The sequence below is a fragment of the Cryptomeria japonica genome, chromosome 6 (genome assembly GCF_030272615.1).
Source record: "Cryptomeria japonica chromosome 6, Sugi_1.0, whole genome shotgun sequence".
NCBI lineage: Eukaryota > Viridiplantae > Streptophyta > Pinopsida > Cupressales > Cupressaceae > Cryptomeria > Cryptomeria japonica.
In genome coordinates, this window is record NC_081410.1 from 437,883,251 (window position 1) to 437,908,790 (window position 25,540).

General features: G+C 35.8%; 1 protein-coding gene across 2 annotated transcripts in view; it reads right to left on the reverse strand.

The window, feature by feature from the left end:
- Positions 1–3,225: 3,225 nt before the first annotated feature.
- LOC131037510 (uncharacterized) overlaps positions 3,226–25,540 on the reverse strand; it is a 127,943-nt gene continuing 105,628 nt past the window's right edge. The window contains exons 7-8 of one of the 2 annotated variants that reach the window (XM_057969668.2): positions 16,565–16,667; positions 3,226–3,730 (exon numbers count right to left, since the gene is read on the reverse strand). In XM_057969668.2, the coding sequence (XP_057825651.1) occupies positions 3,542–3,730; positions 16,565–16,667 (292 nt within the window). In that variant the 3' untranslated portion in view covers positions 3,226–3,541. Of the gene's footprint in view, positions 3,731–3,750; positions 4,911–16,564; positions 16,668–25,540 lie in introns of those variants that run through there. The other variant, XM_057969667.2, reaches the window with a different exon arrangement.

The following is a 25,540-nucleotide window of genomic DNA, read 5'->3' on the forward strand; positions in this document are numbered from 1 at the left end:
ATTCAATTATTTTTAGGGTTAGGGTTCAATTTGGTTTTATGTTAGGGTCAGTGTTTGATTTGGTTTTGGGTTACAATTTAATTTGGTTTAATTATCAATTAGGTTTAGCATTAGGGTTCCATTTGGCTTGGGCCTAAGGTTCGATTTGATTCAGTGTTATGGTAGGGGTTCAATTTGTTTTAGTGTTAGCCTTAGCATTAACAATATGTTTAAGGGCTAGGGTTGAATTTGGTTTAGGGCTAGGGTTCAACTTGGTTTAGTGTTCGATTTGGTTTAGAGTTAGAGTTTAGTTTAGTTCAGTGTTGAATAAGGTTTAGGGTTGGGATTCAATTTGGTTAAGTGTAAGGGGTATGATTAATTTGTTATAGTGTTAGGATTAGGGTTAAATTTGGTGTAATGTTAAGGTTAGGGTACAATTTAGTTTAGGGTTGGTTTAGTTTGGTCAAATGTTCAACTAAGATTTTGGTTAGAGTTCAATTTTGTTTAGTGTTAGGATTAGGATTTAATTTGGTTTACTATTAGGGTTAGGATTAGATATGCAATTTGAGTTAAGGTAAGGATTAAAACATTAACCATAATTTAAGAAGGATTAGATTTTAATTTATTATATTGTTCAATTAGGTTTTGTATTAGAGTTCAAGATTTAATTTAGCGTTAGGGTTAGGGTTTAATTCGGTTTAGGCTTAAGATTTTATTTGGTTTAATTCTAGTGTTAAGATTGAGGGTTCAATTTGGTTTGGTGTTAAGGTTAGGATTCAATTAAGTTGATGATTGGGGTTCATTTTGGTTTAGTGTTAGGATTAGGGTTCATTTGGTTTACACTTGGGGTTAGGCTCAATCTATTTTAGTGTTTAATTAGTTGTAGCAATAGGCTTCATCTTGGGTTAGGATTTAATAAGAGTTAGGATTCTATTTCTATTATGGTTTTATAAGGGTTAGGGTTGAATTTGGGTTTCAGTTTAGTATTAGGGTTACAATTAAATTAAATTTTGGGTTAAAGTTCAATTTGGTTTAGTGTTAAAGTTAGTGTCCAATTATATTTAAAATAAAGATTCAATTTTTTATAGTGTTAGGATTATGGTTTAATTTGGTTTAGCGTTAGGGTTAAATTTGGTTAAGGGTTAGGGTTAAGGTTGAATTTGGTTTAATGTTTGAAATTAAGTTTAGAGGTGGGATTTATTATGGTTAACATGTATGGTTCAATTTGATTTAGTGTTATACTTAGGGATAAATTCGGTTTATGGTTATAGTTTAATTTGGTTTAGTGTTAGGGTAGGGATTATATAAACAAATAGTCTTACAATTGGTATTAAATGTAACCCTAAATTAATAATGATTACAATTGAATTGTGCTTAATGTTCAATTATGTTCACGATTAGTATTCAATTTGGTTTAGTGTTCAATTATGTTTAAGGTTAGGTTCAATTTAACATTTTCAAGATTAAAACATAGATAGTTAAAAATTTTATACAAAATAATATAAATTTATCTTTAATATTCTGACTTAAATAATTTAGGGCTAACATTTAATTATAATTAGGATCAAGATTATGATTTAAATAGTCTTAGAGGTAGGGTTCTAAAGTCAAGGTTTGATTAGAGTTAAAAGTTAGAGTTTAAATAAGATTAGTGTTAACTTAGGGTAATGATTAGGATTACAATTTTAATTATATGTTTATTTTAAAACATCTTAGTTATATATATAGTTTCTTTCAAGCCTTTAATTAATAATAATGTGCCATATTTTTTTTTGACGTTTTAAAATATACAAAAATTGTAAGTCTTTATAGAAATAATAATTGGATTTAAAATATATATAGTTTCCTTTCCTTATATATATATATATATATATATATATATATAGAGAGAGAGAGAGAGAGAGAGAGAGAGAGAGAGAGAGAGAGAGAGAGAGAGAGAGAGAGAGAGCACTGTTGGTCTCGAAGATGTAAGGCTAAGGAGGCATCACAAAGTAAGTGTGTAAGAACGTCGTAAAACTGAGGATGATGCCCCTCAAAAATGTGGTCTCACTGGTTCATAGCTCCAGTCTAAAGCATTCACTGGTTGAAAAAAAATGTCAAATTCAATTTTTTTAAATGATATATTTTTATTATTAAATATTGAAATAAAGGAAGATAACTGATCAAAAAATTCAACTAAATCAAATCATCATTTTATAGTGCACAATAATGAAAGATTTTTGTAGAAGATTAAGATGTCTACTCGATGGGGAATTTTGTGAGATTAGTAGATGTTGTCAATGTGTCTAATTTGATTGTATAAATTTAAGACCATTGAAAATAATTATGAAGTTTTTTAATAATTTTTAATAAGATTAATCTTTCTAAAAAAATTATAATCAAACTTATAAGTTGATTGTTGTTAAATTATTCTTAAAAAGAAAAAAGAAAATTAAATTATTAAAAATAGCTCTCACATCATGTCAAAGTAAATTTAAACTAAGGATAATTAATTTATTATATATTTGTGTGTTTAAATTATTGACTTTATAGTGAATTAATATACAAACTAAAGAACCTAACACTTATTTCCTTCTTGTAAATGGTTCAAATTTCCTCACTATAATGTCTCCAAAATAAATTTTCACATCATGTTCCTCGATGAACAATCCCTAAAATATAGGAAGATGATATCATTGCTCAAAGTTATAAATCTCTTTAGTAAAATCATTTAAAATAATTAATTAACATATATTTTTTTATAAATAATAATCAATTTTTGAAAAAGTCTTCAATAAAAATATGTTATAAAAAACATATTAAATTCTAAGGAACAACTAAATATTTAATATTGATTTTTCATCATTGAACCTTTAACAAAGGTTATCCTCTTAAATATTATAGTTGAGAGTGTGGCACATAAAACAAAGTGTTAGGTAGGTGGATATAAGTCACTTATAAAACGTAAGGTAATAAAAATTAATAGATTCTTTTTAAGTTTAAGGTGAGTCCACCTTTATACATATTTTTATGGGTCAAGCTGTGAATGTTTTTTCCAAATCATAACAAATAAGCACATAGATAACTTGTTCCAACTAGTCACACATAGGAATGGGGAGGCCTAAGAGTCTAACTCATACTAAGACTTTTACAAGCATTATAAAATTTTAAAATCCCACGTCCACCCAAAAAAAACAAAAAACCACAATAAAGTATTTTTTTATAAACCAGCAGTTGGACTGATAAACAAAATGTCAACAGTCCAGAGGTCATCAATGGTCATAAAGAAAAAAAATCTTGTAAACATATATTCCTAACTTCAGATGGCTTAATGTTGTCTGGACTCCCACAAATTTTAAACCCAACAAAGCAAAAATATAGTTCAAGGGGGACAAATCCTTACAAGGTTTAAATCCTTAGAAGCATGATTGGACCAAGTTTGAGGCTTGGGGACTTCGATGGAATAGATCCCCTTGCTTGTGGTAGCTTGGTTGGAGGAAGCTTTTGGAATAGGTGTAAGATTACTCAACATGTTGCAATCTATTTAATAGCAGAGATGCTTATATCTATGTAACCAGTTGAATCAATTACGAATAGATACAATGCAGATTTTCCGTTTCCGTGTCACTAATTGGAAATCACATGATATGAACTGAGACTTGGGAAACACTCCTAGTCCTTGTATACAAATTTTTACATTTTCCCACACCTTCGTCTGGACCAGATATAATGATGCTATCAAATCTGCAGAGGATAAAATATTACATTGAATCTGCAAAACAAGTCAGGTCATCATTGAAACAGATTCTTATTGATGCAAAAAGTAGCCAAGTTCATCCGTAGATCACTAGATTCAAGATTCAAAACATACTTTTGAGTGTTGCAACAAATTCAAAAGTTGGAGATACCTTAGAAATACATCGGTGGATATTTGTGAAGGAAGAATCCCACAACTTGCAGTGGGTATAGATTTCATAAAATACAGAGGTAAAGAATATCATGGTCCAAAATTCAAATAATAGTTGCATTTCAACATGTGTTATACAAGTTTCATGAGAAAACATAATGGACTGATGGTGAGACCATGCAAATGAACCCAATTACTGGTACAATAATCTTCTCTCAAAACAGTGGACATGAGATGCAAAATGATGAGAGATAAATAGATGCAGTTAACCATGTTACTTTCATAAACAAAGAAAAGCAAAACAAGAAGGCTTTTTTGATCTCACTTTGGCACTGCTTGGAACGTCATGTTCAACTTTATTTATTTCCCTGATAAAGTTGTCATCTTCATCCTCCTTATTATGGATCCTAGCAAACCCGTTACGACTTCCAATTTTCTCAAGCTTTTCTGTCACTTTCCATCCAGGAAGAAATGAAGTCAATGTATTACCATTGCAATGCTGATCGGGTTCTGAATCACTTATCCCTTTCAAATTTAAACTAGCTGTGTGAGATTCAGAGGTCACAATAGGGCTCATGGCTTGAATCTGAGATACTTCCCCTTGCCCATGTGTTTTCACAAAAGCAATGGCACCGTCTAAGACTTGTAGTGCTTTCTGTATGTCAGGATCAATATAGCTAGTGTTCACCTCTATTTGGGGTTCAATGTTGTTTTTTTCTGAAAATAATATTCCCTGTTGAGGGGCTTCCTTTCCTCTAGAGAATAACTCTATTCTTGATGTAGATGCACCCTCTAAAGTTGTCATATCAAGTAAGCCCGTGGATACAGCTTTGCCTTTTGTTTTCCATTCTTTAATTTGCTCTCCATTTACCACCTCATCAGTGGAAACGCTATTGGACTTCTTTACTTCTTTTGTTGTGGAGGAAACGTTTCCTTCTTTGGTTTCCTTACTAGACCGCAATCCTTCTCGTATGCGAATATACATAGGTCCATGCTCAAGGATCTCTCGGAATTTGCCTTCCCCACTGCTTGCTGCAAGAACAGACTGACATTTCCATCATTTTAGTCCATGTTAGTATAAGATGTTGTAAAAATTAGATGCTCTCAAGAAAGCTATGATATATGTAAACTTCCTTTAACAATATACTACGAAGTACGAACACATGAATCCACCTTGTACACGAAATATTTCCATCCAACAAGAAGCAAATCAAATAGTACTCAGATTTCTTGATGTTTATCATCTGCTAATAATATGCTTATATGATTTTTCTGAAAGCTTAATGCACAATGTTTTTTAATATTGTAATTTTTTTGACATTTTTTAGTACAATATTTCTAACCTTTATTTGGAAAAAAGGCTTGCATGTAGAAAAGATTGATGTTTTAAAGATTAGATATTAATACGAATCTTACGATGAATGTATTTAGAAAATATGGTAAATTGTTTGAATGGCAAGATTTCAAAGCTTATATATCCATATGTTAGTCATTTCTGCTTATGTTAGGAAGGAGCTCATTTGGGCTAAGAAATTACAATTTGACATTCTTTACATTAATACATGTAATTTTGTTGCTTCGTGATGTGATATAAGATGCATGCTTCAAAAGGGAAGAAAAGTGTCCGTCTTCCATGCATTTGTACCAAAGTCACAAAACTTGCCCAGAGTCTCAAAAGTCTCCACGAGCCTTGAGATGAGAAAAAGGAAACAAGGCCAAGTGAAATTGAAGGTCTATGCGTTCTCAAAGGCTTAAATTTGGGCTTATTAGTGGAGGTCTCAGCCAAGGGAAATTGTAATCCCTTTTTATTAGACCTCAGAAAATAATTAAATAATTAAAATCAAGTTGTCCAAAAATAATAAATTACAAGACAACTAATTTTAATTATTTAGAAGTATTCTTAGAGTGATCTAAGTTGTCTCACTAGACACTCGGGACCAAAAAGGAAGATTTAAAGATAAAAAGATAAAAAAGGAAAATTAAAAGATTTCCTCTCAAAGGAAGTTATAAAAGCATCTGAGGAGAAGACGGGAAATCATTTGAATGATTCATAATTTTTCTTTTTGAGATTTGTGTCTGTGACCAAACTCCTATGGGCAAGATGAAAACTCCAATGGTTTCTCAACAAATGAAAATCTGAAAGGCTGAAGCCGAGGATGAAAACCCACTGCCTCCAATAGAGTGGTTTCATCCAGGGATCACGAATGAGCTGAAGGTTTTGAAATGGGGACAAAAACCCTCGTTTTGTTGTGAGTGATTCCATTCAAGGATTACTTGCATTGCTGAATGTAATCAATTTGAAGATTCCGAAATCGAAAGTTTATCTGGGTATTCATTTGTTGGTTAAAGTCAGTGTAGTTCAATGAATGAAATTTGCACCGTGTTTACAAAGATCACCACCTAAGAGAGATAATTACTATTTATTAGTCATGATACATCCGAGAAGTCAGATTTTACAATGATTGTGCCTATAGCAAACCATATTCAACTGCTAGACCAAAGTCCTGGGATATAGACACTACATGAGGAGGAGATTCTGGGTTATCTCTACAACAGCAAACTGATATAAATGTTTGACCTTACTACCAGTCATAAGAAGTAGAAGGAAGATGGAAAACAAGTCACAACCATTATTCAGGGGTTGTAAAACCTGTTATGGCTTTGTTGTCGTGTATTTTGTACACAATCATACACAGAATAAAATACCCAAAGGCATCTTATCCTCTCTTGAATAAAGCCTCTGATTGCTGAAGATATCGCGAAAAAGGATCAATCAGGATGACTCCAAGGTTCTTTGATGTAGGGTCTCTACGTGTGGATAAGCTCCAGTGGTATGATGTGATTTGCTGGAATCACAAGGGGACTTACATTTGATGATTGAACTTCTGATTTGCCTTTGAATATTGCTGGAACACAGGATTTTACTGCCTTAGATTAAAAAAATGAAAAAAAGATGAGGGCGAAGAGAGGATCTAATCCTAATACTAAGAATGTAGGAGCAATGATTGATCTTTGATGAAACTCTAACTAGGTCTTGTTTTGACATCGCAGGACCATCTCCACAAGGCTAGTGCGATCTTCGAAGGGAAGCTTTATGATGTTCAAATCATCACCGCAGGCATAGACACCATCAGGTTGATGCATATCAATGAAGAAGCGACAATTGAAGTTAAGCTTAAGTTGAACGATTCCAGTTGACTACACAAGGCAAGTCTGCAATCAACAAACTGCTAGTAGTATGGATATGTGAATTTCACCATCAATCAAGCATATTTCTTCCACTCATCTAATAACATGAAATCAAATATGAGAAGTATAAAGACCATGCAAATTGTCGAATCGACCCATAAATTTCACCATTTCTTCAATGAAGTTACAAGTCTTTTACAACAACATCTTGGCAACAATCTTTGCCTTCTCTCTCTACTCTACTCTAATTGCTATTCTATCAACTTCTATCTACTCTCTATCTACTAACTGCTTCTAACTATTTTCTAATTACCTTTACAAAATGAAATGTCAGGGCTTATATAGTGCCCTCAATACAATTCGATGGCTTAGATCGATTTGAGATCAATGGCCAAGATTCAACAATGAAAACCCTAATTAGGGTTTGTTACAACCATTACATAACATTTAATGCTTGACCAATGAAATAATTGTATTGCTTGGACACATGTCCTCTCTAGGAAATTCCACCAATGGATAGCTGGGGTAGGTACATCGGAGTTTGTGCCACCTTCCATGAGTTAGGTACATTGAATCTGGACGTGTTGAGGTGGACCACACTGACTGGAGAAGTGATGACTAGGATGCCACCTCGTCCGACACTTGTAACTTGGTAAATATTCAACTTGATGTTGTTGAGAAGCTAGCTTTAATTAATTCATCTGGAACTATTTGCTTCTTCAACGAACCTTTGTTCTAACTCCTTGTGTCCTTGATGTGCAAGATGATTGATGTATCTCGCCTTGGAATACTGGATTGGAAGAGGTCGCCCTTATCTTGATGATCGTCCTTGATCTGGCTTGATTTTCCTTGAGAAGAGTCCTCCGACTTGTAGATCTTTCGAGCTTGGAATCACCATTTTGATACCTACACAACATTTCAAAATTAGTAACATGTTTTGCAACGTGGAAATATAGACTAGAAAGAGGATTTAAGTTTTAAATTAGGAAACCTCATGATAAATCATTGAATTATCATTTCCTAAGTTTAATTAAGCCACTTGAAATTGAAAATTGAAAATTCAAAATTGAGACTAGGAGAATCTCGCCATACCTCCACTTCAGGACTAAATCTAAGAAAAGATGCAAAATTAAGCAAGTTTGCTAGGCAAAATGTGGATCGAAGTCTTCAAAATGTGCTTCTTCTATCAACTTCACCACCTCTAGCCTTCAACGCTTTGAGGAAAATTCGCTCCTTCTTTAGTCTTCAACTCAATTCGCTCTTTCTTTAGGCCAGATTTCGCACCTTGTTGTTCTTCTCCAAATCGCACTTGGACAAATGATTGAATGATGGATTAACATGCTCAACACACCCCTCCTATATAGGCGCTCACCATTTTAATTGCCCCTAGGCCGACTTGGAAAATAGGCCCAAAAAAAAAAATTTTAATAAAAGAGGGGGCCGACCTTGCAAAATAATACCCCAAGCGCTCCCTTTTTTAAAATTTAATTTAATAATAATTAATTAAATGCCTTTGTAATTAAAAACTTCGATTTTTTAAAGGCTTTAAATTAATTATTGAATGTCCATGCGCTATTTTTAAATACCAATTTAATTAAATCTTTCACATTTTTATCGAATTTGGCATTTTAATGTAATTCGAAAATATTGGCGCCTAAGCATGGGAGGAATAAGGGACACTAACCACATCGCTCTGGTCCCTGGGAGAGGGACAGGAGCGCTCCTTCATTTTGGCCTTGTTTTTCTTGTTTTTCACGTTCAGAGTCTTGTCTTAGACATCCAAAATAGCATTTTAATTGGGAATCTTGAGCTTAATTCGTCCCTTTGTGGAAGGAGTGTGCTTTAAAGTACTTTCGCCCTGGTCCCTTGGTGAGGGACAGGAGCGAACCTTTGTTCCTTGTGCTCATCCTTGTTTATATCAACTTGCAACTGTCTTCACGGTGTAAAATGATGTGCTTTACTCCCTTTCGAACACTTGAAATGTGAGTGGCAACTTAAATTTGGACACACTTGAACATTTCGCTCTGGTCCCTGGGAGAGGGACAGGAGCGAACTTGGGCATTTCCATCACCATTGCAGTCTTTGATACTTTACTTCCTCTCCGAGGCGTTCCAAACATCATTGCCCCTTTGTGTCTTAGCTTGGAGTGATTTAAGCTTGGAGGGAATATTAAATAACCTTGAGTTCGCCCTGGTCCCTGGCTGAGGGACAGGAGCGAACTTTCACTTGTAGGCTCAATCATGCTTTGCTAACTTTTAAAACCACCTTCAATGGATCCGCTATGCTCCCCATCACTCATCCTTGACATGTAATTTGCTTCATCTTGGCGAGAGATTTGTCTAAGGAAGAAATCGCTCTGGTCCCTCGGAGAGGGACAGGAGCGCCTAGGACAATATGGGCTTCACTTGGCGTTTTTACAATCTTCAAATTATCTTCAACGGACTCGTTACGCCTCCTTTGCTTGCCTCAAACTTAACCCTTACTTGATCTTTGCCCAAAACCTGTCTTATAAGGAAAATCGCTCTGGTCCCTGAGAGAGGGACGGGAGCTATCACTTAAATTCGCCCTAGTCCTTGGCAGAGGGACAGGAGCGATTTTGCTTCTAGGGTCAATTTTCCTCATGATTGCGCTTTCAAGTTATATTCAACTGATAAAATGTATCTCCTTTGATCTTCTCAATTCGCAAAATCGTTCAAATCTTTCAAGGACAAGGTAATTTTGGATTTCAAGCTCCGGTCCTTCAGTGAGGGACAGGAGCAATTTTTGTCCTCCAGGCCCAAATGCTTCACTTTTCACCATGAAATGTCTTTGCTAGGGAAGATATCATCTTGCTTCATGCTATGAATAAAAGTTAATGTCCAAAAAAAGGTCTAAAATTGTGCATATAAAGAAAATCGCTCTGGTCCTTCAGTGAGGGACAGGAGCGAATTTGACCTTCTAGGCAAAAACTTCATCATTTCATTGTTTTTGATCAAGTCTGAATGCCCTATCATGCTCATTTTGCCCTTCACCATGCCTTTGATGTCTCAATTCGTCCAAACAAGGTCAGGAATGGCTCAAATAAGTATTATCGCCCTGGTCCCTTGGTGAGGGACAGGAGCGCTTCGCCTTGGTCCTCCTGGGAGGGACAGGAGCGAAATTCGCTCTAGATCCTCAGGGAAGGACAGGAGCGAAATTTGACTTTTTGAACTCTCTATCAAGATAACTTTTATGGAATATAACATTTAAGTATAAGACTTATACTTTAAGTTATATTCCATATATACTTTCAGGATGTTTGAGAGTGGTTTCAGACCTCCAGGAGTTATATTCCAAAATCTAGCTTTTTGAGGTTTTTCAGTTTCCAGACTTAGTCAAATTTCAAGATCAGGGCATTCCAGACTTAGCCAAATTTAAGGACATTCCAGACTTAGCCAAATTTCAGGACCAGGGCATCACTTAAGTAGGACTTGCTACCCTATTGATCTCCCCGACAGCACTCAAAATGCAAAGGCTAACTAACAAAACCCTAAAAAACCTAAAGAACAAACCCTAAAAAGCAAAAAAGCAAGGGTCCCCATTTGCAATGGGGTGATGTGTGAAAACGTCACAACAGGCTTGTATTTCAATCATATAATAAACTTTGCAGCCATTATTAAAGGGTTAACTAATCGTGACAGACATATTTGTGATGCTCTGGTGCCATTTTTGAAGATTTAATAATCCATGACAAATGTATTTGTGATGCACCACCTAGCACAGAGGGTTGTTATGGGTTTAAGGAGATTGGCATCAATCTAAGGTGAAAACCAGAGTATAAAACAATAGAAGAGTGTCGTGTCATTTTAATGGGTCTGCACTTATTCTTCATCAGTTTAATGGTCACCACTTGCAGTTGAAGATTTTTTTTCAATTCACAAATAATTGTAGAGCACACAGCTGAGCGTAAATGGAAAGTGGTGCTGCAACATTTCTACAGGTCTGCATTTATTCCTACCAATAGTTGCATTGCCTGTAGGGTTATGTGAGATAGTTTAGAGAAGGAATCAAAGAAGATTTAAGCTTGTTAGAACTAAGTCAAGCATAAATTTGTAGCTTCATCAAATAGACCTCAACTTCTTCAGCCAACATCAAAGAGGAAGTCACGCCAAGCCTATTTTGTGTTTGCTGCCCCTGTGGAATCCATGGGAAGAGGTTGCAGCAGTATGTTGGGGAGTTTGCAGGGTTATTGAGGCAATTCTAGTAGTTTGGTATAAGGTAGAGTTGTGGTTGAGCCGTTTCCAACATCAGAGTTTATACATAGCAAGGTCTAGTATTCTACATCAGGAATAATAAAGTGTTAGAAGTTGTTCTATCACAGGCATTGATACCATAATAAAAATTGTGCATTTGAAATTCAATGTAAATAATTCTATGATAGAATATTTGTAACATCTTGTTGATTTATGAATATTGTTATCATTGTGGGCTCAACTTGTTGGTACAATGCTTCATCTCCAATTATAAATGCGAGTTCCTTTAATCCATTAAGTAAAAAATTTCTACAACAAACTGTATGCAAAATGTTTGATGGAATGAGTACAAGATAAAGACTAAAATATTGGAAGTTAGTGGGAAAAAAATTTGTTGGGGTCTTTGTGCATTTGAAGAGTCAGAAAGATGAGATAGAGAAGGCCATCTAGGAGTTGCTTGAGATGGGACACTTTAGTCTGACTAAGAGCCCCTTTGCATCTTTGGTGATGTTGATGAGGAAAAAGATGGGACAATGCAAATGTGCATTGACTACAGGGATCTAAATAAGAAACAATCACGAATAGGTATCCCATTTTGTGGATAGATGAGTTGCATGGTGCTTCTTACTTCTCCATGATTGACTTGAGATTAGGCTCCCATAAGATTCAATTTTGTGAGGACTATGTAGAGAAGACTGCTTTTCCGTGTCACTTTCAAGTCCTGCATGAATAGTGTTTAAAAATCAGCTCCATAAGTTTGTTCTCATATTCTTTGATGATACTTTGATATTTATCAAAACATGGGAAGAGCACATGAGTTACTTAGAAGAGGAGCTAAGCATCCTTGAGAAGCAGTCTTTGTTTACCAAGGAATCAAAGTGTGAATTTGGTTTGACAGAACTTTATCTTGGTCACATAATCAGCTCCAAGGGTGTTTGTGTAGATTCAGAAAAAATCAAAGAAATGGTTGATTGGACTCCACCTACCAATCTTTCACAACTTAAGGATTTTTTGGTTTGTGTGGGTTCTATAGGAGGCTTGTTAAGGGTTTTTCATAGGTGGCTGCTCCACGTACTGATTTGACCAAAGGGGGCCTTTGTCTAGTCTAATGCAGCGCATCAATGCTTTGATCAGTTTAAGAATATTCTGAGTTCATGTCCATTTCTTGCTATTCTTGATTTTTCCAAGCCTTTTGAGCTTGAGTGTGATGCTTTTGTAGAGAGAATAGGTGTTGTCTTGATGCAAGATAAGCATCCCATTGCATTTGAGAGCAAGAAGTTGATAGATGCTGAGAGGAGTTACTCTATATATAATAGGGAGATGTTAGCAATTAAGCATGTCTTAGCCAAGTTCAAGCCCTATCTAGTGGGAGGTAAGTTCATTGTTAAAAGCGACCATAACAGTCTTAAGTACTTCTTGAATCATAGAGATAGATTGATAGTCAACAGAAATGGGTGAGTAAGCTTCATGCTTACGACTTTGACATTGTATATGTCAAAGTGAAGAGAAACATTGTGGCTAATGCTTTATCTACAAGACCACATGTATGTTATTTAGTGGAGATTATAGCAAATTGGAAAGAGCTAATTTTTGTAGAGTATGCTATGGACTCTTGGACTTCTAGCATAATTGATGGTACTATATAGGATGACAAGTATATGGTAATCAATGAGCTTATCATTACAAAGATAGTATTTATTTGGTACCCACTTCAGAGTTTAAGGTGAAGGTTATGTCTTTTCATGACATTCCTATGGCCGGTCACCCAGGTTTTTCTAAGACAAAAAGGCAGATCCCAGAAAGGTTTAGATGAAAATGACTTAAGAATGAAGTCCTTAAGTATTTCCAAGAGTGTCCTTGTGTCAACAAAACAAAAATGAACATACTTATTCAGTTAGCTTGTTGCAGCCCTTGCCTATTACCAATCAAAACTAGGAAAGTATTTCAATGGGCTTTTTGGTGTCTGTTTTATCATATACCAAACATTTAGAATAAAATATCCAAGGATACCCTATCCTCTCTTGAACAAAATCACTACTTGTGCCAAGATTGTGAGAAAGACCACAAGGCAACTCCAAGGTCTATATTTGTGAACAAACGACTTTAGTGGGATAGCTTCTTGGGTAGTGTATGTTGAAAATCTCAAGGGGGACTTACGCTTATCAACTGGTATCATTCAAGATTTACTTAGGCAGATAATCTATGCTCTATGTTTTTGGATTTTCTGGTTCAGGACTTCAAAAAGGATAAAAGAGGATAGAGTTTAGGAATTCTAACTACTTTTAAGCTATTCCTATGAACTCAAGAGACGGTGTAGACTGGGTGAGACTAATAACAATACTCTGTTTCGCCACTCTTGGGACAACTATGCAAAGTATGTGCAACCTTCTAGGATTGTGCTTATGATTTTCACACTTAGGAATAGCACCAACAATTGAACAACACTATTCCAAGTAGAAGTTAAACATCCACATTAAAGCTCAAGCTAACTTTACACATTGAAAGGAAATCATCCATCCAAAGAAAGTATGAGCAAAATCTCACCAATCTATACTATAAAATCTATCATTCATCTAATTTCAAAGCAAATAACTTAAACAAATTTAATCGAAGTGTTGAAGGAAATATGCAACCATGCAACCATTTAGCAATAAAAAGATTTCAAGACAATATTGATAATGAACTTTTATTACTCAAGTAGCTCTACGCAACAATTTAATAAATCTCTCCACACTAAAATGAAGTTAGAGAGCAAGTTTATATAGAGTTTTTGAAAGCAAAATAAAGGATCGAGATCAATCTAAGATCGACTGCTGAGATCTAGACAACGTAACCCTAGATAGAGTTTCCCAAAATAATATCAGAGATCAACTTCAAATGAGACAAGTGGCACAAGATGCTATTTTTTAGGATTGCATCCTTTTCTTCTGATATTCAATGAAATTGGACACAATCTGGTCAACCTCTTCCATTGTGACATGTGGCAACATGTTGATCCTAAACTCTAACCCTTCCAGGTCATCTGTAGACAGAGCAAAGGTGATCTCCTAGTCTAATTCCTTCTTCTGAAAGGCATCTCTGATGGATAGGAGGTTTGATGCCTTAGCTAAATTGCTCTTCTAGATTGGTACTGTGATGACAAAGAAGATGTCTTGAACTCTAACCTTCAAATTCTCCAACTGCATATCACTTTCCCGGATAGTCTCCTTCTCAAGCATCTCTGCAACTATAAAGAAAATCTTGTCCTAAATTGCCCTTATCTGTTCTTCTTTTTTATCAGCATCAACTTTTACCTTCTCCAAGATTTCACTTCATGCAATCAACGTCCAATGCCAACTGTTGAAGTCATAGGCAGCCCCTGCTTCAATATTCTTTTCGTCAACCAACTCTTGAGACAAGACTCCTTTCATCTCTCTAAGGCATGGATGATTCTATCTTGGATATCTTGGAAATCAGTCCACACTTCTGCCATGTTTACAATCCTAGAAAGTAAAGAAGAAGTTTGTTCATATGCTGATGATATTCCTTCCATAAACTTGGCGAATAGTCAAATGCCGAATATATTATTTTAAGCGCTCAACTTCTCTCTTATGCTCACTCTTCTTTTCTGTCTCTTCATCCAGCTTTGCCTTCATGGAAACAACTGAAAGTTCTAAGTCCTCTTTTACTTGGGTCTTTGTGCTTGGGCCTGAGTCAAAGCTTTAGCACGACTATCTGCACCATACGGTTGCCTGCCTCATCTCTTTGGATGGTGGAAAATCTCTTAGCTGGTTTCTTCACTGCAACCTTTTCTAGTCTGGCCAAAAAGTCTACCATATCATCTTCTTCGGAATCCTCTATTACTAGTATGTTTATTTTCAACCTCTCCTTCAGCCAATCAGGAATAGTGAGTTGTTCAATGCCTTCCATCTCCTTATTGCCTTTTTCAAATCCAATACCTCGAAGGGCGGAAATCATTCCTTCTTAAAACTCTCCTTCTTCAACATTCATTTCATTTTTTGATTTTAGAGTTTCTGTGTCAGTGGGAGACAGTGGCTGTTCATCTTCTTGGTGGACTGATTCTGCATTCTCCTCATGAATCGAAGAAGGAATGTCTATCTTCGCCAATGACTCATCAATAGTTAAGATATATCTTTCATTCTTAGATGTGGCAGAACGAGATGGCTATACCCTTTGCTTCTTCTGAGGAGGCTCCTCGTTTACAACTGCTTTCCCCTTTCTTTTAGCACTAACATTTTGAGTTGCTTCTTCATTTGAGGAATACCAATGACAAAAGTTGGATACCAATGTCTCTAATTGTGGAATAAATAAAGGGAAATGTGGTCCAAAGTTGGATGTGTAACAAATGTTAATACTTTTCTCAATATTTCTCAAACAATCAAAATCACACTAAAGTCCAAGGCCTGGCCATAATGACCATGATGATGAATGTCCAAATATTAAAGTTGCCAATATTGTGGATATACAAGCACAATATAGAGATGAGTTCTTCCTAGTTTTATGACAAGGGCACAAAGAAAATAAAAGAGTTGGAAATGCTTGCTGAAAAACGAAGAATTAAAGTTGTTGCATATGGATTTTAGGATATTTTTCAATTCTCAATCACATCATGTGTGGTGGGTGCGAGAGGCAACATAAATACCAAGAATGGGATGATCTTGAGCAAAAGAAGTAGCATAAGTAGTATTAACAACTATTCTCACTAGCTAATGTCAAGAATACTATCAAGTTTGTTATGGGACTATTTGCAACAATTGTCTTATATTCAGGCACTAGAGAAAGACATAGCCACCTACTGTTTAAGCCAAGCCATTGTTTTTTAGTATCCTTGAGTTCAACTTAAACACTAATTGACTGCCTTTCTCTAGTGCTTGAACATGAGCCAATTGTTGCAAACTATCCCCAACAAATTTATTAGTACACAAATAAATTCATCTCTGTGTGTGTGTGTGTGTGTGTGTGGGGACCAATTTTACTTTTATTGTTAAATATATAGCCATAGTTTATTAGCAAAAGCTACTATATTATTACCGTAGAGTACCCCTCATGTATGCACATAGACAACTTAAGCCTTAATATTTTCTCTACTTAACGATACCACATTTTGCCATCGAGATAAATTTCCCTATCAAAGAGGAAGATAAAAATTCTCTTGCATAAATTAGTTAAATACATGTCTTATAGTTCTTTTAACTCTCATCAATCCATTATTACCAAACGAGGAAAGAAAATAAAATTCTTTTTATTGAGAAAAAAATCTAATTGCATTCTAGGATCCAAGGGAGGAAAGGAAAACAACCTTTTGATAAAGCTTATAACCATGCCCAATCAGCTGTCTTGATATAAAATTAATAAGTGATGGGGGCACAAAATCCAGCTTGATGTCTAAATTTACTATTGTCCTGCACATATAAGAAAGAAATGACAAAGTTGAATTATTCAAAAAATAATAAAATCACAGAACTCTTTTTGTGCAGTTTTGAACCAAAAAGATCTTTCTTCGAAATTAAAAATTCATTCAGATGAAGATGATAAAAATTCAATGCGGTCCTTGAATCTAAAGACAGCATTGCAAGATGGTTTGCATGACACACTACAAAATTGATCAGAAATGTTCGTGTCCAATCTAATTCCCTTTGTTTTTGGAAACTTCGTAATACATCATAACAAAGAATGGTTTGAGTAACAACAGTGGATAGTGTCTCTTCCCTTTCTAGCTCATTTCACTTGTAAGTCCTCAGGGATTATGGTAATGAAGCTGGTTGAGTAATATTTGGATTGCTAGAGCCTATAGAATCTTAGAGAGTTGGACTATGGAGGTGCTGTGAGCAAGTTGCATAGGTTGTAGATATTTGGGAATGTTCATGTATAGAATGTTGAGGAAGGCTTCAAGAAGACCTTAAACTTGTAATAAATCAAAGAGATAGTGTCATGAGGAGGAATTTCCTTGTGGATTTTGCTCCCTTTATGGATGTCTCTGGGTCAAATATTTTTTTGTTCACTATTGTTTGTGTTTATTTCTCTTGTTCACATGCTATATACTTCCTTTTATAAAAATACACTTGACAATGCAAATTCAAATGCATAGGGACAGATTTTTCCTTCAATTTCATAAAGAATAACAATTCATTCAAAGAATATAAGTTCTAAATAAACAAGATTTGCGCCTATGAATTAAGTAATGGAAAATCTATAACAATTATAGATGAGTTCTCTACGATTTTTTAGAGAATATCAAAATTGTCTGAAAATGTTTCAAATGTCATCTTAACAGTGATATAGTTATTTAAGAATGCTTCTAGAAATAATTGTTTATAAGTTTTTTGCATCAACATTTTGAATCACACTCTTGTCGATTCCCCTCAAAATTCAATTATCACGCCTCTTTCCATTATTCTCTTATCAATTAATTCTCAAATTTGCATCATTGCCAAGTTAACCATGGTCCCTCCCAATTAGTTTGAGAAAATTGTGTCTTTTCATGGTCTTTTCTTCTAGTAAATTATTGCAAGGGTAAATTGAAAATGGTCATCAACAAGTCCAACCAATCAAATAATGACATTCAAAAGATAGAAAGAGAAGCAAGAAATGGTGAAGATAATGGAGCAAAGCAGGGACAAGTTTTTAAAGGAAAAGCATGCACTTTCCACCTAGCATTATTATCAAGATCTTCTTCAGAAATTATAAATGAAAAACTATGTTAGAAATCCACCAAAAAGGGCAAAGTGATGAGAAAAGCATGCTCAAGATAGTTAAGTTTTCATAAGTTGTCATAATGGCACACTTTTGGAGTGTTTATGCCACCTTAAAGCTCCATCACAATATCCGAAAGTTTACGATAATGTAAAAAGTTTCAAGTGAATCACTCTTTGCGGCTTGCAAAGCCTAGTCAAAATCCTACTCAACTCAAAAAATATAGCAAAGTGACTTCTCTACCATTCAAACATTACAAAAGCATTATGTATCCATGCCTTACTAAATAGGGAAAGAAAAAGATTTTGGGTGCCATTATGTGTCCCCCTTCTCAAGCCTAGGCAACAAAAGTGACCATTAGCCTATTCTAGGGTTCCCATAGGCTAATTGATAGTCGTTGCGGGAATCCAGTGAACTTGGAGAGCTCAGTTGATGTTTGGGATTTGCGGTAACGTTTTCCAAAGCATTTTTGGCCTCCTGGGTTGTTCTCTACAGTTCTTGGAGAACATGCCTACTTTTAGTAAGTCTCTGAATTGGTGTTGATCTTCATTCCACTATTCAATGCTCCAACAATGCTTTACGCAACTCAAATGGGAGTATTTTTTAATTATACATAAAAATACTAATGTAAACATTTTATTATTTCACTTTAGTTTTATAATTTTTATAAAGTAGCTTTTATGTTCCCCAAAAGTGGACGCCTAGGGAAGGGGACTAATACTTATGTCATTTTATAAATTGAAAAGTAGTTTTTGGGAGGAAATGAATTGTTTGAAAGTTTCAATTGGCCTTTTTACCTCCAACTATATAAAAGGAGGTCTTGGCCTCTCATTTGTATTATGCAAAAAAGTAAACATAATAGGATGTTGTCAGATTGAACTCTAGAGTTGTTTCAAGGATTGATTAAGGACAAAAACCATCATCAAATCACTAGCTCCAGATCTAAAAGATGGTCCCTATCTAGTTGGAGTGATTCCACTCAGGGGTCACCTTTGTTATTCACAAAGTTTCAAACAAGGTTTTTAGGAAATGAAGACTTTTATAGTTTTTTTTAATCGGTAATAATATTATATTTTATTAATAATTATTAGAAAGTACAATAACAAATGAAACTAGAAGCAACATAAATCAGACCACCCTACAAACCAAAACAAATATTTGTAGCAAAATTCATGTACAAAAAACCTTCATCACCTGCCTAGCATAACCCCACCCTACAAAAAGATTCAACCCACCAAGCCCTAGAGTAGCACAAAACAATACATCGGTTACAATATATCCACACAAAAAACCACACACCTCGTCTACTTTTTTAAAATATTAATAGAGCCACCACGAAGCAATTGATTCAAAACAAGTCATATTAGCAACCAAAAAAATTTAGGAGCCTTGTCCTCATTCTGATTTCACCCTTTTCACAAACCCGTTCACCCAGTAGTCGCTCGGCTTGAACCTTACCCACTAGCTGCCCCTTGACTGCACACTAGAGTCCTCGGCCTGTTCCTTTTCTTTCTCACGAAGAAAGTCCAAAAGCACAACCCACCCTATATTGGCCTCCATCTTCCATTCTTCCCCATTCGACGTCACATTCCAATGAATGAAGGGTCACAGAGAGGGACACAATTCCACAACTTGAATCCAATTTCCATCATTTGTTACAAACCCTACCCCTGGTTTCGCCATTGCCATCAGAGACCGAATCCCAAACAACCATTCTTCCTTGACACACATCCTCATCACCCATTCAATCATTTCTTGCTCTCCATACTCCAACCCCCACGCCAGCACCATGGACACGATATCAACATTGGTTCGATACCCATGTTCTACATTGTTAAATTCTTCCCCCAACAAAATGTCAATAATCTGCATGGAGATGGGTTCATCAAATTTAAACAAACTATGCATCCTCTTCTCCGTTACCATCCCCAAAAAGGTCAACTACTACTTAATGGTCTTGAGAGAAAATTTGCTTCCATAATAGCCACAATCTTGCCACCCATCCTCACATACACTACACTATCTCCACCTCACTTCACAATGTGTCGAAAAACCACCGCATCTGTCGATTTAAAAGCCACCAACCAGCCATAATAAATGCCCCATTCGAATCATCATACTCCTTTGGCGGCGTACAACACATTTCACAATCACAAGCTCACATTTTGAAAATCCTCCCAAATCTTGTTGTCCTTCCCATCATTAATTGACAACCTTTTTTGACAGTGTGTCAGCTATTCTATTGCCTTCCTATCTCACATATGAGACTTTAAAATCTAAAAATGAGTTTAATTTTTTTTAATAATATTGATATATTTATTCAATTTCCACCATGGAGCTTCACCTTTAGTGATGGCATTTAAAAATTAAAGAGTCCCCCTCCAAGTGAAGTCAAGTGACCTATAATTTTTTTGCCATTCTGATTGCTAAAAATGTAATGTCCCCATTTGGGATTTGCCTTTATTTTGTCCTTATAACACGAAACTCCAAATATTTCTCTTGCAATAGACTTCCATCTATACCCATCATAACTTTACCATGAATGGTGAGCGCCAAAAAATGTTTTGCATGGGTGTAATATTATCGGAAGTGCACCAATTCATGGACTATATTCTACGGTTCCTTTGATTATCAGAGTGATGATATGTATTGAACGGGCCTCTAATTATATCAAGTATATAGATCACGATGTGTGGTGTCTTCCTTCATAAAGATCGCTGCCTTTCTTGTCCATAGTCTCAGTCCGAACATTGTCTGATTATACTTCTGCGAGAATGATGGCAATGTCTTTCTCTTAGCTCCTTATGCCTCTTATGAATTCCGCTCTTCCCATACTGAAAATCCTAACCATATATCCCCCCCCGATAGAATTATTCAATCTCATTATATAACTTGCAACCTTGAATGGTTGCATTTCTCCATAAGCAACTAGTTGTATCATATCTCTTCATAAATAATTACTATTGTCTAATCGCACTTGTACATGTATATTAGTTCCTTGTTCTAATCGCACTATTTCCATGAGTATTTCTTATTAAAACAAATCAATTTGTATGTTAATTCGCTGCTTTGTTTATTGATTGTTTATGTTACTTTTAATTCTCCATAGCCTTTGACTAGTCACTGCAATTCCTTTCTTCATATTACTATTCGTACTCATCACTCGATAATCCATGGTTCATTAATTCTTCCCCACGACACTACCTGTTGACGTGGCTAAAGTCGCACTGCTATGACTCTATCCGACCAACACAAAATAGAATGATCTCACCGAGTATCCTATCCTCTCTTGTATAAGGAAGCCCTAATGCTGCTTTTAATCGATCAAAGGGGACAACCTCAAGGTTCCAAATGTCAGTTCTTGACTACGGGATAACTCAACGGTCGATGTGTTTTGCTGGGAGCACAAGAGGACTTACATTTTGCAACAAGCTGGTCTGCTGCGATTCTCAAACTACAAAATAAAAGCAAAAGACAAGGGTTTAGGAAACCTAAGATTAACAAGACCAGTATGCGGGTAGACGGATTCAACATAACCAATCCCTGCTTGGCCAGAATGGCTCACAACCTCGTAGGAACGGTGCAATCTTCAAGGGGACTTGGAAGATTTTTAGACTGCAAATGCATGGCTAAATACCCAATTCTGGCGCATCTCAGATGGACATCTGCAATTGAACTAACCATACACAAGGACATACAATCAGTATATCCTCAATGGTATGAGCCTGAATCCATCAGATACGTGCACACCCCAAAAAGAAAGGTATATCTAAATTACTTAAAGAAACCATGCAAATAGACTAAAACCAAGATGATAAACACCAAATCAATGTCCATTATATTGATTTTAGCTACCTACTACAACAATTTCTGTATCATTTCTATGCTATTCCTAAAATCTAACCTTCTAACAATCTAACCTATTCTAACTGCCTAAAAATCTAACAATAATCTAACCCTTTACAAAAGAAAGGCCTCTACCTTTTATAGAATTTACAATTTGAACTGGTGGCAAGGATCGACTGCATCCAAGGGTTGCAATCTGCCTTCCAAAAGCATGGTAGCTTTAACCCATGCCCACTCAATTCTTAGTTATCTCCTCAACCACTATCTCAACTGCCTACCACTATTTGGCTTTAACTCGGTCCACCTGGTAGTTGGGGATAATTGATCACAACTGACCTGTGTTCCACTTTGTTTCAAAATATCTTGAGTGGGACCCACAAGCAACTTTACATTAAACAATTTCAGCTTTTAGGAACTGAACTTTTGGAATTAAATCCAACAGTGTATCCTTCTGAGAATGCACATTTGGATAGCATTATGTGTTCTTCACTTTGGTCTTGGTGGTGGACTTCAACTCTGTTTTGTGATGGCACGCTTCTTCGTGCTTCGTCTTTTCGACCTTGTGCTCTACATTTCCTCTTTCGATGTTGATCGCGATCAAGGCTCCTTGACGTTTCAGGCTTTCTCCCGGCTCTTCCTGACGACGCCTTCGACCTGCAAATAATCAATTTCCATTCCAGATTAATCATTTTGAAAAATTAAATAAATTAATTTAAGAAATATTAAATTTTTAAAGCGATGTTGGGCTTTGTCTTGACGAAGAATGAAGATGAAAGATGTTTATTTTAAAACAATATAAGTCCCCTCCTTTGTGAATTTAGGGTTTCTAGCCTAAAATTCGACATTTTAGACAAATACTCAAAGATTTGCTTTAAACGTCCCTTTGTTTAAATTCGGCCAATTGATTAAAAAAAAAAGTGATATTTTGCCCTATCACTTGATTCGGAATTTGTAGTTTTAAACGCTTTCACTTTCTTAATTGCCAAATTCGGGTCTTTCTACCTTTTGCGATTTTGACTTGTTCATTTTGACGTAATAAGGCTTTTGGCGAAAATGTCTTTTTTATCATTTTCGGCTGAATGAGGGAGTGTGTGAATTTAACCCTTTGATTTCACCTAAGTCTTTGAATTTCGGGCAGTTGAAGTCTTTTGCAAGACTTTATTTTCAATGATTATTATGAATCCCCTTCAAATTTTGACCTTTTTGGGCAAGAAGCGAGATTTTCTATTAAAACGTCTTTTTCTCCCTTTTGAAAGTTTCGGACCGAAAGGATAAAATGAGAGATCTTTAAGAAAACACTTTTATCGCCTCCTCACAATTTTGGGATTTTAGGCTAAAATGCGCGACTTTGAATCTCTTTCCTTTTCTCGCCAAAATCACTTGTTAATGGAATTCGACCATTTTGTTAAAAATACACGATTTGATCTAAATTCTTCTTCGGCATATTGAGGAGAAATGTGCGATTTTAAACATTTTAGATGGCCTTCCAATTTCGGGTTGTTAGGTGACTTTGGGCCCTTTACCATTTCTTTCGACCTTGGGACGATTTCAGGCATCTTCATCTAACATTTTGGCCTTCTAGGCCGAATTTGTCTTGTGTCTTATTACCTTTTTCGTCTTATAACCCCCTTTTGCACAACTTGGACTGTCTGTTTGAATTCCCTTTACAAATTTCGAGTCTTTAGATCGAAATTTGAGATTTCGAACTTTGCATTTTGACATTTTAAGCCGTTTTTGAGTGGTTTAAATGTTTTTTGGCCTTAGAGGTCAAATCTGCAAATTTGGGTTTTGTCATGGTTTCAGTTCATAGAGCCCTTTTGCACAATTTGATTCTTGGAGTCGTTTTCGGCCTTAATAGTTGAATTGCGCGATTTTACCCTTTTCGGCTAAATGGGGGTTCATACTACACGATTTAGACTTGCTTTCATGTCCGATCCTTCACTCACTGATTTTCGGGCCTCTTGAGACGATTTGCAAGCTTTAGAACTTCGCGTTTAGGCATTTTAAGCCGATTTTGGGAGCCTTAGTTGTTTCGAGGGTCTAAGAGGCAAGATTTTAAACTCTTTAAAATCTCTCGGGCAAATGAGCCAATTTGCATGATTTAGACTCTTTATTGTTTTGACGCCTTAATGATTCTGTGCGTGGTCACTCTGCAAGGGGACCTTATCGGCATTCTTTTGGCATTCACATGATTTGAAGGGTTTATGTGGGCATCATTGCTCTTTCTTCGACATTTGGAGGTCATTTGCAAAGTCAGGATACTAAATGATGAATGTATTATGGGAACATAATTGGTAAAAAATGATTGTTATTAACAATGAGAAAATATGCTCAATAAAAAGATTTACAAAATGTACAAAACAACAAGTTTCTAAATACATTCACCATTTAGAAACTGCAAATAAGATCAGAAAGATCTTATTAGAAATATTTACATAATATTACATAATTGAGCATTAAATAAATAATAAAAGTATTATTCTAATACCCTTCCTTAATGCTCAATCTATCAACTACACCAATAGACCCCCTGAATTTTACAAACTTATCTGGACTGAGGGGCTTGGTGAGAATATCGGCTTGCTGCTCTGCTGTAGGAACATACAGCAATTGAATGGATCCGTCTTCAACCAACTGTCGAATGTAATGACAATGAAGCTCTACATGTTTGGTTCTTTCATGGAATACTGGATTCTTGGCAAGTTTGAGAACTCCCTGATTGTCAGAGAAGAAGGGAATCGGACCTGCTTGAGATATTTGCATATCTGCAAGCATCCGACGAAGCCAAACTGCCTCACAAGCTGCCTTAATTGCTCCCCGATATTCTGCTTCTATCGAGGAGAGAGCCACTGCCTGCTGCTTCTTACTAGTCCAAGTGACTGCACCGGATCCCAAACTGAACACATATCCAGAGGTTGATTTCCTATCATCAATAAGCCTGCCCAATCTGAATCTGTGAACCCACTGAGTCTGGGATCATGACTCCTAGTGTAAAGAAGTCCATAATCAGAGGTGCCTTTCCTATAATGCAGCACACGCTTCGCTGCTACCCAATGATCAGCCTTGGGGGCTGTCATGAAGCGTGAAATGTAGCTCACTGCAAAACTGAGATCAGGTCTAGTAGCAGTAAGATAGATGAGACTGCCCACTAGTTTCCTGAATTGTGTTTCATCTACAGGAGGAGAATCGGACGTGGTTGACAACTTCAAGCCAATCTCCATAGGTGTGGAAGCAGGTTTGCAATCTTGCATTCGAAACTTGTCAAGCAAGTTCTTGACATACTTAGACTGAGAAATAAAAATGCTACCATCAGTCTACCAAACCTAAACACCTAAACAATAATGGAGAAGCCCCAAATTTGTCATATCAAAATCCTTGCACAAATCCCATTTGATTTCTGCAATCAAATGTGCTGAACTGCCAGTAATGATCAAGTCATCCACATAGACAACAAGAAAGAGAATATCATCACCAGAGTGTTTGATATACAAATTATTGTCAGAAGGGCAATGCTGAAAACCATGAGCAACCAAGTACTGATCAATCTTTATGTACCACGCTCAAGGAGCCTATTTAAGTCCATAGAGTGTTTTAACGAGTCTACATACTGCTAACGTGTTTGAAATCGCATCACGACCGTTCCATCCAGCCAATGCAGAATAGAATACTAAGAATCCTATCCTCTCTTGAAATAAGGAAATCCCTAATGCTGTTTTTTATTTGATCAATGGGGATT